Source organism: Coturnix japonica, chromosome 4 (assembly GCF_054131305.1).
Source record: "Coturnix japonica strain WE chromosome 4, WE-NBRP24, whole genome shotgun sequence".
Classification (NCBI taxonomy): Eukaryota; Metazoa; Chordata; class Aves; order Galliformes; family Phasianidae; genus Coturnix; species Coturnix japonica.
In genome coordinates, this window is record NC_140666.1 from 24,149,366 (window position 1) to 24,165,048 (window position 15,683).

Sequence of the window (15,683 nt, forward strand, 5' to 3'; positions counted from 1 at the left end):
TTGAAGTTACTGGGGCTCATTTGTTTTTATTTGCTTTGGTGTGAGCTTCACAGAGCAGTTAAAGTACTTGAATCAGACTGGGAAGTTGATGAGTGGCCGACAAAGACAGCAAACAGAACATGTGGCTTTTGAACAGTCCAAAATCACAACATATTTATATGAAACTACAGGACACTTTATGTATAGGTTTGATAGGCTTTCAGGATTGTGACAATTCAGCTGACTGTACCTTGATATGGACTGCTATCAAAGAAGTCTCCTCTTAAAAAGTAGGACAGTATTCTCTTATGGCTATTGTGATTCATAAAATCCATGAGCCAAGTTATCCTTTCCTACAAAAACACGTGGAAGTGTAAAAGCCTTCCTGAATCCACAATGTTATATTCACTAGGAGAGTGGTTTGGCCCTGGAACAGGCTGCCCAGGGAGGTTGTGGATGCCCCGTCCTTGGAGGTGTTCAAGACCAGGTTGGACGGGGCCCTGGGCAACCTGATCTAGTAAAGGTGTATGTTTGGTGGCCCTGCCAGGCAGGGGGGTTGGAACTACATGATCCTTGAGGTCCCTTCCAACCTGGGTCATTCTGTGATTCTGTGATATGTGTTCTGAACTACCTGTGACAGGTGGGTAAACCCCACGCCGAGGCCCATGAGCTGTGCTGTTCAGCTGTTCAGTCTCCATGTCCTTACTCCTGGGGGAAAACTCTTTCAGGCACTGACTCAGGAATGCATCCCTTCTTAGCAAAGCCCTTAGGGACATATTTGTGGTCCCATTGAGTATAAATGAGACTTAAAACATATGCTTCTAGTTAAGGGAGTTCTTTCAAGCGTTACAAATGGAGCAACGAGCCTTCAGCCCATGCTCACTGGGTATTGTTTGGATATACTTTCACCTCTGACTTTCATCCCAGGGGCTGGATACAGTCTCCTCACCCTGGGGTCTGGTTTGTGGCTAAGGAATATATTAGCTGTAGTGACCTACAAGGCTACTGTCTTCTGCTGCCGGATACTGTTACCATGCTAGAGGTTTCTGCCCTGTAATAAGACCCAGACGATTCAGCTGACAAATGGGAAATACGTGAAACAAAGCAGACATTTCCACTATCTACAAGATGACTCCAGTTTAGTGCATACTGATCATCCAGGTAAAGACTTAGATTATACATTTCACCTTCCGCAGTTCCACTGAATTAGTTCAACCCATACATCTTCAAAATTAGCTTTTGAGTATATGAGCCTGAGTCACTTATCAAGAAATCAGACAGCAATTTTACTTACACCAAACTCAAATTCACGTTTGTCATACTACAGCACAATAGTTGTTGCTGTTGTGTTTTTTATTTGACACGTTGCTGGGCTTTCTTCTGATACACACTGATGGTGCTTCCGGTAGCAGGCTTTCAAAAATAATTAGAGTGATGAATCATAATCAGGACGAAATGGTTCTTACATTTAAGATAGTTATTTAAAAAATGTTTTGATGAATCATGCAAAAAATGCTTGCAAATAGGATTATACTTTTTCATCAATATATTTTTTGGGTTTTTTTATCTAAGTCTTAAGAAAAGAGTTTGTGCTTTTAACACTTGAATTGAAAAAATATTTACAGCAGACATAATAAATGCTACTTTGCAGTTATAAGACAGGCAAAGTGGTGATGGTCCCACGCTTTACCCTTCACAAAAATCCCTGAAGGTTTCACATCTGTTCTGACAACATCCCAGTTACAGAAGAGCTCAGTCCTGGATTTTCAGTACGCTTCTTTTCTCCAAATCATTCATCTCCTTCAGGATAAGGGCTACGTTATATCTCAGCTCCTGGAACTTCGCAACTGGCACCTGAAACAGAAGGTTCAATTTAACAAGCATGACACAGTTTAGATACCCCTGCTTTGGGCAGGGCATGCCTATGGAATGTCGGTCCAATCTCTCTTTAACATAAATAAATAAATAATAATAATAAACATATATATATATACACACACACACACATATATATATACATATATATATATATATTACACTTAAGACAAAGGATTGCAGGTTAATAAATCTCACAGTGGCCATTTGTCTTCATAATGTATGAACGAAAGAGAAGCTTCTGCTGTCAAAGAACAGTAGTTATCTCTGTATATATCAAGAGTTGGATCTCAGTAACACCAAACTCTTGCAGAGTCCTCATACAAAAATATGAGGTCTAAGAAGGTATTGTGAAACATGAAATACTCTAGTTGCTCTTCTCAGTTACTGAAAGAATCAGTTTTTTTCCCGATATTTCTTTAGGTTTTAGAACAGTAAAATAAACATCCACCCTGACCTACACGCTGGTTACAGTTCCCAAAGCAATTATTTCCCACTGCTAATGTTCCATTAAGAAAAAGAAGGGTGGATCAGTAGATTCAGTCAAGGTTCGTGATTTGTGGGCCTTTTAATTTGGAGCCAGTTCTGACTTCTGTCAAACCATCTGCTGCCTTTGTCTTTAAAGCACTTGAATGCTACAGCTAAAGAAGGGCCACCCAAGAGCCTATTATTTTTTTGCTTTGACATGAGAGGACAGAATTCAACCTGGAAAACAGCCATGGGACGTTCTCATTTTACACAAGAAGAGAAAACAGATGTGATCTCAACACTACTAAAAAGTTACGGCAACTTAAGGATGGCCAAGATTATCTAAAGCCAGTATGACAGAAGAGCTCCTGCTAGTTGACTAGAAATCACAGCTTAATTAACAGAAATTGCAGCACTGATTTCGAGATAGTGCAACTCCCCATAAAGGAAACTTCCTCTCCTCACTCACACAACACTTGCAACTAACATGGGAATATCAGACAGACTAATGTATCCAATCATCACAAGCAATAGATGAACGTCTGAACCAGACTGATGCAGTAAAAGTGCACAGAAAACCAAGTAATGAAACCACAGGCTTAGCCAGCTCAGGACCTGCCCTAACTCTCCACTACTACCACAAAAAACTAACTAATGAACGCAGTAGTTCTTTATTCAAACTGAATACAGCACGTTTCCCTATCTCAACATCTATCCTTCTTAAAACCTGGCTTTACAAGGGATTAATGATGAGTAACTGCAACAGTGGAGAAGAAGCCTTATGGCTGTGTGCACTGACTGTAAGTTTACAGTTAGTTTCATAAATTAGAATACTGAATAAGCTAATGAGATAACATCTTCAAAGAGATGACGGCCTGAGAGAGCAAAGAACAATGTGCTGCCATTCAGCATTGCAAATGCTACAAAAGTAACTGGACAAACTGATAGCAGGCACTTGTTAAAGCACAAGCCTCAGAGCTAAGGAGATCAGCTTTTCAAAGGCTAAGAGGTAAAATCAGGTTATAGAAGTATAATGTCTGCTCTCTGTGGATCATGCAAATATGGCACCCATAAGTTATGATTTTACGTGGATGAGACTCACTGCGAGGGCTGAGAGGAGGCAAGAAGACTCATGGACTTTCCTGTACCATTTCAAACTTGAGAAGCCAAATAGAAGGAAGTATATTAAGCACTATTAAGGCCCTTCTGAGAACACATCTGAACACAGGCATAAATTGAGGGGCAGAGATTAACATCAGAGCAGTGCACAAATGCCTGTGCCTGCACTGGCGCAGGCCCAGACTGCTTAGCAAAGCACTAGCCAATTTACTTTACTTTGTCTACACTGACTCTTTCTGTGACACACTTTTAAAAACTGTTCATAATGGGATAATCTTCGTGTTTTATCAATTTACATAATCCCTGTTGGATAACAGGACAACCGGTACTTGCTGGAATGAAGGAAAACTAAAGGGATGAGAACTGTGCTTACCTGCATTTGGTTTTGGATCAAGGAGCTACTATCTGCAGGAAGATCGCTCATCATACAAAAATCCCCTTTACAGCCATATCTTTGGTATTCAGACCTTGGCAGCAGCAAACAGCTGACTCGAAAAATGAGGCATCCAATTTGCTATCAGGTATCCGCACTTCTGCATGCACCAGCCAGGCACAGCAACACATCTCTACCGCAGACTAGAAGCAAAGCCCCAAATCGTAACAATTAAGAGCATGTGCTAGCTTTAATTAAGTGAAACTCAACATGCTGAGAAGAGTCGACCTGAAGTCCAAGGTATCACTTAAGTTCCATAGAAGATCTCAAAGAAGGCTAACAGGCTGCTCTGAGGACTATCCACACTGGGGTGAATCTGATCTTCTGTGAAGTGAAACCCCCAACGCCTGGCAATGTAGCACAGAGTTCATACCTTCCCCAACAGCTCTATTGTGAAACATCACACTAAAATCAGTCCAACTCTCTGAGCCTAGAGTGCTTCGGTGCTTCTTCCAGACTACTACTACTATGTGAACTGAAGCCAAAATCTTTTAGGAGGTCAAATGTGATAGTGACTGTTATGCACTGAACTCCTATGCGCACTACCATGTTATCTAAAGAACAAATAGCATTCTATTTCAAATGTTAAAACATGGAAGAATGTATGTTTTTTGTTTTGTATTTTGCAAGCCATTACATACAGCATAAGAAATGCTGCCACTGACCAATGCTGAGGTAAAAAACACATAAGCTTTTTACTTTCTTTCTAGCAGTGAAGTCAGTGCTAAAGAAAACCAAACTACCTCTGCCACAGTAGAGAATGTTTTACCAGTCAGGAGGTTCACAAGTGCATCATATCCTATATAAACTACCCTAGTAATTTTTCTCCTCTAAAAAGCCATCATGAGGTCTAGAAGTTACAGCTGATACCAAAACTATAACTTTAAAACAAACTAGGTGTTATGCAACAGTACTTTCCAGTAACTAATATAACTAATATTTGTATAACAAATGAGCTCTCAGCCAAATGTGCATAAGAACAAGGTATGAAATGATTTTGGTTGGCAATCAGTTATACACACTGTACATGGTTGAAGGGGACATGGAGGAAAGCAAACTGACAATGCACTGTTTACAAAAACTTTAATGTTTTAGATAGTAGTTCAACTTCCTAAAAAGAACTTTAAGTGCTTTCTTTTTTATTTGTTATGGCAATCAGACTTACTTCAAAGCGATGAGCTGTCCCATCTGAAAGCTTCATCAGCATTAAAATGGATGGTTGAAGAGCACGGGCCAGTGAACTGAAATTATTTACTTTATTAGTATTACAACAATAAACATCAGCAGTGTGACAAGTATGCCATTGTACAGTAACGATTTAAGATGTTCCTATTGGCTTTACATGAGTAATTTTTATTTCAGGGTCAAGTACCTGGCTGGTTGGAAAGTCATGAAGATGGGAGTCCTGTCAAACTTACCTCACAATTTAGACTAAGGAGTCTGAATATCTTAATAACGGCAAGAAAATGCTAACAGGAGGATTTTCATTTTACACAAACTATAACAGGCATAAGAGCTGACCAACTCTGTCTAGCAGTAATTCATGGGGCTTTTTTAGTGCAGTTTTCTATGTTGTATTAACTCTTTCAATTCCTTCATTCTTTCAACTGCCATCTCATCTGAGGAACCAAGCTTCCTCAGCCTCCATCCTAAATTTGTGGATTGCTATTTATTTTACATGATGACCCAAAGAGGGGAAATGAGTCACTGTTGTGCAGGATTCATCAACAGATGCTGCCAAATCCTACTCAGGTACTGACAGGCGTTACAGCCAGAAGCCATGCCTCTCCACAAAGGCTGATGCTGGATGATAAACAAGAATTCCCATGGGGAGGATGACTGTAAAGGAAAATAAGAAGGAAAATAGAAAAGGGTAACGCGTTGCTTCTGTACTGTTTGGAAAGCAATCATAGGATTTGCCCACAGCTTGCAAGAGTTGTATCTGAGGATGTTTATCTGTACATTTTGTTCTCTTATAGGTACAGATCTTTCTGCATCGTGATACCTTTGCAGTGCTTACAACACTGTTCATCTGAGAGTCACTTGAACTTGTAGCTTGTGGCTATCACAGTTTTTACTTAGGAGACCTTTTTCTTGTCATCTACGTCAGCAGTGAGACTGAACCCTCCCTCAGATCCTGCAATGCAGGAACACAACAAAAAGTCTCTTGTGCTAACAGTTTCAGCTACTGACAAATACTGGATCATCTTCTAACTTCTTTCATCTTGGTTAGTCTTGGTGAGACTGAAACAAAAATCAGGAAAATAATAAAAGATTTCTACTTCCTGTCTAGCCAAAGATCCATCCCATAACTGCCACTGCTGTGGCAGACAGGAAGAATTCATTCACTTCAGGCATAGACAAGATGATCACACAGAGGCTTTTATTCCTGTTTTGTGAAAGAAATTAGGAGGCAGGTCAATAAGCAATTGTATAACTAAGGCAATGTGAAGGTGCTCTTTTGAAGCCTCTCTGTTAAATCTACAGCAGTAGATATTTAAATAGGATATGGAATTTTATTTAACACACACTAAACATAAATGATAGCCTACTTGAGAAGCTGGATAGACAATTTCCCTCCCTTTCTCCAATGAAACTGAGGGCCTGTCTGGCTGCTTGTGGCTCAATCCATCTAATTGCTTCTGTTATCAGCGAGGACTGTGAAGTTGTATCAAATCTATCATGTTTTAAAATAATGAGAGACCAAAACTTGGAGTTAAATGATTCTAGCACAGGAGTTTTAGAGAGTAAACAAATAAGAAGCATAAAAAAAAATCACTATCAGAAGATGAAGACAGCAGCTCGTTGATAAGTACATGCAACCTTTTGCATATCAGCTGGCATACAGTGTTAAAAAAAAATCCCTCTGTATCTTACCATTTAATGCAGTAAGATACACTTCAACACTGTTAATATTTCAGGCAGCACAGGAAGTCAGTTTAACCTGGGACAAAATATCTTCCTTGGTCATGCAGAATTTTGTTTTTTACCTTGTGGATATAGCTACATCCACTCTCCACTTGAAGTCCTGGACACTTGGCAGCCTAGTTGCTTGCATCAGAGCTGTGCCTTCAGAAGCAGGACGCCTATAGAGCAAATCAGAATTGAGAAGCTGAAATGTAAATTCACAAAAGCAACAACAATCTAAGGGGAAAATAAGATTCCTCAGAACAAACCTGTCTGGAACTTGTTTCTTGTTGTAGATCTATCATCACCTAGAGAGTTTTCATGAAATTGTTGAGTTTAGAGGGATACGTGGTTCAAGCTCAAGCAGGACTACTTAGGATAGGCTGCCCAGGACCATGTCCAGGCATGTTCTGAATACCTCCAAGGAGGATGACTCCACAACTTCGCTGGACAACCTGTGCCAGAGCTCAGTCACCCACACAGATGACCCAATGGGTCTGAATGAGTTCCAGCAGGAACAAGCAAACAAGAACAGAAGACAGATGACTCAAGCCACAAAGCTGGACTAAGCTCACCGTGCTCCTTCAACAGAAAGCACCCAGCATTTGCTCACAGCAGTGTTTTAAATGTAATGACATTAGAGAGTATTCTGAAGCAAAATAAAAAAAAAAAATAAATCACATAGTGCCTCATGCTAATCGAGTATACTTTTCAACCTCCAAATTCCTTATGTAATATATGACTCAACTCCAACACAACCTTCATAACTTCTGTCTAGACTACTGTTTGAGAAGGCCCAGACTTTCTTTATTACATATATTACAGGAAGAATCAGGCTAATCTAATTACAGAGTTTACCTCAGAAAGGAATCCTCTCTGAACAAATCAGGGACTGTAGGAACTCGGACTCTTTTGTGCAAGTGAGCTGGTCCTTTTAGAAACTGCTGAGAAAGATTAATAATTTGATAAGGTACCAAATACTGATAGGCTAAGATCCTCCAACACTCTTGCATTTAGCAAAAGTAATATAAAAAAGAACGCATACTTTTCTGGAGGGCAGTGCTGGTCAGAAGTGACATACATCCCAAACGGTACAACAAAGTAATGAGCAGAGAAAATAGACCAGCTGGTTCCTACACACTACAGAGTACTGCATAGGAAGTAGGTCACACAGCTGGGTGCAACCATAAGGAGTCACAGTCCAGAGCGGTCATTAGCAGGATTAAACAATAAGAACAGGCCTTTCCCTCAGTGGTGAATTGCTGCCAGAGTATTGCTTAATTTGGGAAATGCCTAAAACCAGCCACACTGCTGCTGCATCCTTAAGACACGCTGACTCCCTTCAATGGAGAACAGTCCATTCAGTGTAGCAGCAGCACTGGGCACAGAATGAACAGGGATAACAGGAAGATGTTACAGTTTGCAGTGATGGGAAATGTCAGCAGTATCCAAACAGAGACTGTTAAATTATGGCATTCCTGTGGCCAAAATGGACTGCACTTCAATACTGGCCCCTCAGAGTCACAGTTTTTATAGCTCAGATTCAGCTCCTGTCAGCACCTTCTCAGGGTGGAGAGGATTACAACTGCAAGAATCCTGTAAGGCTGATAATGTGCGTAGTGGCCAACATACCCTTAATCAGCTTCCAAGAGAAACAGCAAAATGGAGCAGAAAAAGACTCAACGGACCTTGAATCCACAACCTATGGAATATAACTATATTTGATAAAATCTCTGTGCCAACAGCTGCAATACACTGTCACCACACATATGGTGCCTAAGACAGAAGTTAGAATGAGTAAAGCAATATGGATGAATTACAGAACATCCAAAATGGTATGCCTGCCGACAGGAACATCACCTGCCAAAGGATGCAACAGAGCAATTGAAGATGGAAGATTTGAGAATGTGGAGCAGTAACTGACATAGCAATATCAAAACTGAAGACAAATTTGGGATGGGTTGCAATGCACATAACCATATAGCCCAGCAAGCCACTGAAGAGAGAAAATATATAAACGAGTATGTGTCAAATGGTGCACAAAATACTCACTCCTGAGGAAACTATAGCTATGCTACCTAAAAAAATGCAGTACATTTACTACAAACATTCAAAGTTGGGGAAGTTACAGCTAGTTTTAATTTCATACACTTATTTTATAATGTGAATGTGCCAAGTTTTATTTCACTTTCAGTCTATATAGTTTGTTGGAACTATGGAGACACAGAAATAAGAATGTTAAATTTCCAGCACTTCAGAGTTGTTCTTTAATGAACAAAATGTCAAAAATAGGATAAGATGCCAGAAAAAGTATTAAAAACTCCAGAATTGATTTTTCTGGGTTATGTAGCTCATACTGAATTTTTGATCAGATGCTACTGCTTAATACTTCTCTTATCATCACAGTCATATATATTTACAATTCAATAAGCATATGCATGATTCACTACTACACTTACGATTATAAAAGCAGATCTGTCTAGAAATCAAATCTGAGGTGCTCTTCTCTGATCTTAAAACACAGAGCAAGATTACACTGGATAATCACAGCTTTTGAAATGAGAAAAAGCTAAATTTTCCAGCATCGTGATTTCACAGTAGAAAACAGACAATCATGCATGCTTCAAATGACATCTAAATTTAACTTCGTTCTCCACTGCAAACAATATTTCCACTTTGCAGCCATGAATTTTGCATTCTTTCACACCTATAATTCAAACAGAATAACAATGAAAATATGAGAAGGCTGGATTTATCTTTTACTCCATGAACCATTCATTTTAAATCAAGATTTTAACCAAGGAAATTAAAAATATTTTAAATGTTGGTAGCAGCATTCGGACCTTTGTGAGGGGAAGTGAGACACCTCAACGATGGTTGTCAGTATATCTGAAACAGCTCTGGGTTGGTGATGCCATGTGCTGAGTGACCTCACCTCTCAAGGAGGAAAGCTCTGCATATGCAAGAAGTTAAAGCAATTTCAACATACAGAGGAAGATAAATATAATTGAGTAGAGAACATACAGAATAAAAGGGAATCCCTCTAAGGAAAAGCAAAGAGCCTTTTCAAGAAGCTTTTGACTGGTACACAGTCTGAAGGTAAGGAGGTATATTGCTTGGTGAATGAGTAACAGCTAGCATATGTATCATCAAGTCACTCAGTCTGAATTCAGCTGTACATTAAGACATGATAAAATGCTGCCTGAGAAAGTTTCTATGAATCACAGCATGTAGAAGGATGCTCGTAGCTTATTTCTCAACAAAAACCTTTCACTTTTGCTCTAACTTGCAATGATGATAAGAACACTTAATTCTGCAATCTACCCTTTGTCTGTAGGTTATGATGCATTTTACAGAGGATATAGAACATGGTAAAAACTGATGGTAATCAAAGAAAAATATGAAAAAAAAAGCTACTTACTGCATACATAACCATGAATGACAGATATTTACACTGAATCCAAATAATGGGACAAATCTTCCTCTCATGAGTTTAGAGAATTCTGCTGTTTCTTCAACAGGCTTGGAATACGTACATCAGCAGGGTTGCACAACACATGATACACAAAAATACTGACCTGTTACCAAAGACGATACTGGAAAAGTCTGCGATGAAATCTTCTGGTATCCTTAAAGAAAAGAGCAATAGGAAATAGGCAAGTGTTTTGTATATGAGCTTAGCTGCAAAAACTTATTGCAGAACACAAAAATAGTATCAACATTTTCCATTTTGCATTGCTTTAAACTTCCATCATCTCTTATGTAAGCACTTCAGTATTGACTCAGTATATGCTCTCAGGAGGACAGGCTGTTTTTACAAGAACCCTAAAAGCTGTGCTACAACTTCCTGTGCTACCTAAAATGGCAACAGCGAGTTTCAGAAGAACCCTGTATTTGCCTAATTTATCTTAGTAAAGAAGTTTTATGGATGGCTCTGACAAGTGCAGAAGGCAGATAATATAAACATCCCAAGCCTATACATTTCATTTCACTTTCACCTTAAAAGTGCAAGGAAAAGAAGACAGAATAACTTGCTCCCTTGAAAGTAAAAACAGAAGCCCTTGTAGCTAAGAGTACTTACAAAGAAGAATATATCTAGCATGGGGCGGACACGGATAAATTTGATGAAACCATTAAAACAAGGTGAACAGACTAACTCATTCCATCTGCCTTTTGCACTCCACTACTTTACCATCCCTCCACTGCTGCTGCTTTACAAATAAGCTGCTGTTGATTTCCAGTTCAATATATCAGGCTGTGAACCGCAAAGACTGCAGAGCAAACATTATCTGTTCAGCTGCCTTTGCACAGAGACAGTAACCTCCTACAGAGAGGCATGCTGGACAAGTGGAGGAAGTAACTGCTTCAGCTGCCACAGTTAAATCCAACACTGAGTATGAATCAGTGCCCTGAGACATCATTTACCGCTGCCTTGAGATACACAGCAGTCTATCAAAGACAATCAAAGCAAACAAAGAAGTTACCTGTCCTAAAGGGCTTGTAGTGGGGGGGGGGGGGAGGAGAAAAAAACAACTCATCAACTCACACAGTGGGAAAATGAAATGGGTATTATTTGAGTTTGAACCCTTTCAAGAAAAAGTGGGGTTTAAACAGGTTTTTAGATAGTACTTATCATAGAATTACCCAGGTTGGAAAAGACCTCGAACAGAACTGAATTTATACTAGTAAGGCAGCCAACTGAGGCAAACCAGGAACTGAGGAGGGGAGACTAGACTGATTTTTTAGTTGCATGTGTCTCTCCAAAGAGATGAGTTTCTGCAAGCATTACCTATACTACCTGTACAAGCATATCACTTAATCCATCAAATAGCCTCTGAATGTAGCAGAAAAGCTGAAGAAAGGAGGGTTATAATACAATTACTAAGATAATTATCACAATACTTGTTTGACAGTAAGACTGTGGGTCACTAACATAGAAGCATTAGTGCTACCATTATGCTTGCCTTATTTTTACCCCACAGTCAATGATTTTGCTGAAAATTCTGTTCCCAACTCAAGCATCTTAGCACATACAAATCAGTTTGGACACAGAATATGATGCAGCTCACCTGAGCTACAGGTGGTAATCATTTTTCAAAGGAACATTCTGCGAATAAGATCTACCATAAGGATGTCTCAATCTCATGTTATTGTTCTGAGCCACAAAGTTCTTAAAGGAAGGAAAAAAACAGCATCCAAAATTTAGTATGATTTCATTCTCACTGGCTGAGTTAGTCAGGACAAAAAAATACGGGCTATGGGATGGCAATCCTATGAAACCAGCAGTACTGACCTAATTCACCACAAGTGGGCATGTTTCCCAGACTCTCGCTTTCCAATAAAACTAGAAGCCAATACCAGCTGCATCACCAGGAAATTCAGAACTACAAGACTCTGGATGGATGGAATTAGACAGGCTAATTCTCAGCTTCACTGAAAAGACCAAACCAGAATGCATGAGAAATGAGAACAGGAAACCCTGCACAGGTTAACGGACAAAGAAGGATGAGAAAAGAAGGAAGTAGAAATCCTTTTATCCTAGATAGAAATCAGAATGCAAAGAACTGTAGGAAATTAATATCTTACAATATTTGAACCTTGGTTGGTGCATAGGTTTCTCTACAGATGGAAGCATCAACTGCAGTTATTCTCAACTACGGAGATAGGAAAAGCCTATAAAGATCATTACTATCTGAAATCTGGCTTTTAGAATATGAAATTCTATTCACAGATACTCTGAACAGACTAATGTAACAAATATTACGTTTTGTTGGGTAACTGGCAGAAGAGATCATAACTGAGCAAGGTTTCTTGAGTGTTATATCATTGGCCTTTCAAAGAAGAAAAAGAAGTAGGGCAGTTTCTTAGCTTCTGTAACGTTATCACTATCTTACCAAACATGCTAAAATATACTGCAGGGCAAGGTGGGGATGGCAAAGAGAAGGTCACTCACATTTGCATAACCTACATTACAGACTAAATTAGACCAGTCTCCTCAGCATGCAAAATTTACTGCTCATGCTCAGTGCTAAATCAAGCCTTACACAACACCTGTTTTTTTCCTCTGGCTTTGTATGACATTTGGCAACAGATGCGTTATGTGTTATTTACAGGTGATTTCTATACCAACTTTGTTGTGTAAAAAAAGTTGACTTGGGAAGGCAGTTACATAAAAGTAATGAGAAACAAACAGATGGGAAAAAAAACAGGCATTAACAGGCATACCTGAGCTCCTTCAGGTCTTCCTTAAAAACCTAGAAAGACAAAGGTGAAATTTTACAGGGTAGTCATGAAAGAAAGTTTCTTACCAAGTGAATTAACAGTAGCTACTTGCTTTCTATCTCCCACCCAAAAGTGTTAGTCTCAAGTGCCAGTAAATGTGAAATGACAGGTTACTCACTGCAAAGAATTTCCAGAAGCGGTCAATTAATTTGTGAGAAATTAATTTTAAAGGCCTAAATCTCTCAGAAGATTTGATGTTTTGAAGGCTGCACCGCGGCCATTTCTTTCATGTAGCTACTGACACGCTCTTTGTCTTTAGAGTAATTACACGACCTTATTCTCGCGTATGATTTGCAGTAACTTGTTTCAACTATGACAACAGAAAGGCAGTGGCAAAAGATGAGCACTGTCTCAGTGTTTCCTGCAATATGTGTTTTCCCAATATACCTGGGTGAATAAGGACATGGCCTGTTAACTAGAGGGAGGTGTCAAACGAGAAACTCAGAAGAGGTTTCCTCACGCAAAGATAAAATCAGGAATTAAGGTAATATAACAGAAAAAAGAAAATAGTCATGAAAAGGGAATACGAGTCAGGACCATGGCAAGTATACACACATTCACAGACAACATCTATAGCATTAACATCTATAGCACTTTCTCCCAGTTTCCACTACACTGTTCTGACCAGAACAGATTTAAAAGCTCACTATAAACCTATCCAAGCAAAAAGATCTCTATGTTTCTAACAGTTTTTTCTAACTAACTTGGAGCAATATGTTCATGTGAAGCTCCTCGCTCTGGCAAACAGCATTAAGACGGTAACTCACATGTGGCACAGCTGTAGCTGATTAAGGCTCCAGGCCCTCCCACAACTTACTTCTTGTTTGAAAGTCGATACGGGGAGTCTCAGTGCTTCTCGGAGAAGGGTATACATGCCAGAAATGAGGAAAGCAAGCTGCTCTTCGGAGAGATCGGTGCTTTCTGCAATCAGCTTGACAGCTTCTTTGCAGTCTTTTCCTTCCAATGCATTCACAGTGACTGTGAATAAGAAAGCAATGCAAGATCCCTTTAAAAAGTGGAAGACCCGGAGACAGCAAACATCTTCTATATCCCTGATTTTACTTGTTCAGTGTGCTGACATTTTTCCAGATGTGAAGCTGTCACAATTTACTGAAAAAGCCAAATGCATATCACCACTGAGGTCTTTTATTACATCACAGGCAGTGCAGGACACAGGTTGCTGACTACTACTCACCTATTTAAATACAGCTCCAATTTGTCTAGACAGCTTTTATGACAATACGTCTTCTTCCTACAGCCCAACCTTAACAACTGGTTAAAAACATCCCAAAGAAATCTCTCTGCTAAGCCACTTGCTCCCAGTAGACGATACATGGGATCACAAACTTCTATTTTAGCAGAGCCTACAATACAGGATTAGCCTGAGATAATGGTGAATACTGTTATTATCTCTTCAACCAAGCAGGCATGTGAAGCACTATCTAATTTGATAATTAATTATTATTTAGTGATAAATCGACAGTAACATCCTCAAAAAGACAACTTGGTGCAAGCACCGGAGCAACTTCAACATAGCCTGTCGTCTTCCAAGGCCTGCAGCGTTCTGCAGCTGTTAATCACACAGACCATCAAGAAGAGAAGACTCGTGGATACCTCTGTCAGCCCTACAAGAGCCTGCGAGCCCACCCTGCCAGCAGCGGCGGACACCAGCACTGTAATGACCCAATACGGCATTATTTACTCGCCTTACCCTGAGATCCGAGGGGCTGTTTGCTCCCCCTAGGGTAGCAAGCAGGTATGACACACCAAAACGTGGCTGACAGTTCAGCCATCCCGCACAGCGCTCCGGGGACAGTCAAGACAGTTTTTGCTCTCCACTGCCCCAGCAATGGGCTGCAAATACAGCCCCACGTCTGCAGGAACTTTTGTCCCCGGTACCCCTATATGTAGCTTTATCGCATTCAGTTGCCATAAGGAAATCCTGGCTACATTGCTTTGTTACTGACAATATGCAGGAACACTCAGAGACTTTAAAACAAACAAAAAACCCAAACCTTGACAGCTACCAGATGCTTTGAGTTCCTATTGACTAAGAAAAAGCCTGAGAGGCAGTTAGTAGAAAGGATGAGCACAGCAGGGTCACAGACCTACATAGAATAGGTTAAAAGGGCTGACCTGCAGGGAAGGAGCTCTGAGGACTAAGGGTTTCTGGTGGGTGCAAAACAGAGTGGAAAGGAGCCAGCAGAGTCCCATTCTGCCGCTCCTCAGTCCAAAAGGGAACTCCTAGAGAGAGTCCAGTGAAGGGCCACAAACATGATGAGGGTCCTGGAGCGTCGTTTCCCTCCACCCCTGCAGCCCCCTGCGCTACCGAGCGCCGCGCTGAACTCCCCTACCGACCCAGCCCGGCGCTGGGCCGTACCTTTCAGCAGGCGGCGGAACGTCTCCTTGCCTACTTCCTGCAGGCCGCGGGCCATCGCCTCTACCTCGGCCGGCACCCGCGGCCCCAGGAAGCCTCCGCTGCCTCCGCCGCTCTCTCCGTGCCCGTAGGCCGCTCCGGCCGCCTTGCCCACCGCCACGGCCGCCATGCTCTGTGCGGCCGCTCGTCCTCCGGCGCGGCAGGGGGCGCTGTGCTGCGACGGCGCGGCGGAAGGAGGCCGCC

General features: G+C 40.7%; 1 protein-coding gene across 9 annotated transcripts; it reads right to left on the reverse strand.

The window, feature by feature from the left end:
* Window positions 1-15,633, reverse strand: COMMD5 (COMM domain containing 5). 9 transcript variants are annotated; one of them, XR_014945707.1, is made up of 9 exons: window positions 15,444-15,633; window positions 13,881-14,041; window positions 13,007-13,035; window positions 10,360-10,410; window positions 7,640-7,722; window positions 7,051-7,089; window positions 6,865-6,960; window positions 5,040-5,115; window positions 1,286-1,833 (listed from the first exon to the last, which is right to left on the reverse strand). XR_014945707.1 is itself a non-coding variant. In XM_015860793.3 (7 exons), the coding sequence occupies exons 1-7, from the start codon at window positions 15,607-15,609 to the stop codon at window positions 1,732-1,734; spliced, it is 681 nt and encodes a 226-aa protein (XP_015716279.2). In that variant the 5' UTR covers window positions 15,610-15,633; the 3' UTR covers window positions 1-1,731. The 9 variants fall into 9 exon arrangements, 4 of the variants coding, with proteins under 4 accessions (XP_015716279.2, XP_085402478.1, XP_085402480.1 ...); XR_014945706.1 differs by lacking the exon at window positions 7,051-7,089 and having other exon boundaries at window positions 1-1,833; XR_014945703.1 differs by lacking the exon at window positions 7,051-7,089 and having other exon boundaries at window positions 7,640-7,725.
* Between the last annotated feature and the right edge of the window lie 50 nt (window positions 15,634-15,683).

What these genes read in the sequence shown, in the direction of transcription:
- COMMD5 (XM_015860793.3), bottom strand. Translation starts at nt 15,609, where the DNA reads ATGGCGGCCGTGGCGGTGGGCAAGGCGGCCGGAGCGGCCTACGGGCAC. An exon ending in TATCGACTTTCAAACAAGAA is followed by an intron (nt 13,036 to 13,880) that starts GTAAGTTGTGGG and finishes TTGTCTTTCTAG; the next exon opens with GTTTTTAAGGAAGACCTGAA. An exon ending in AGTATCGTCTTTGGTAACAG is followed by an intron (nt 6,961 to 10,359) that starts GTCAGTATTTTT and finishes TTTGCTCTATAG; the next exon opens with GCGTCCTGCTTCTGAAGGCA.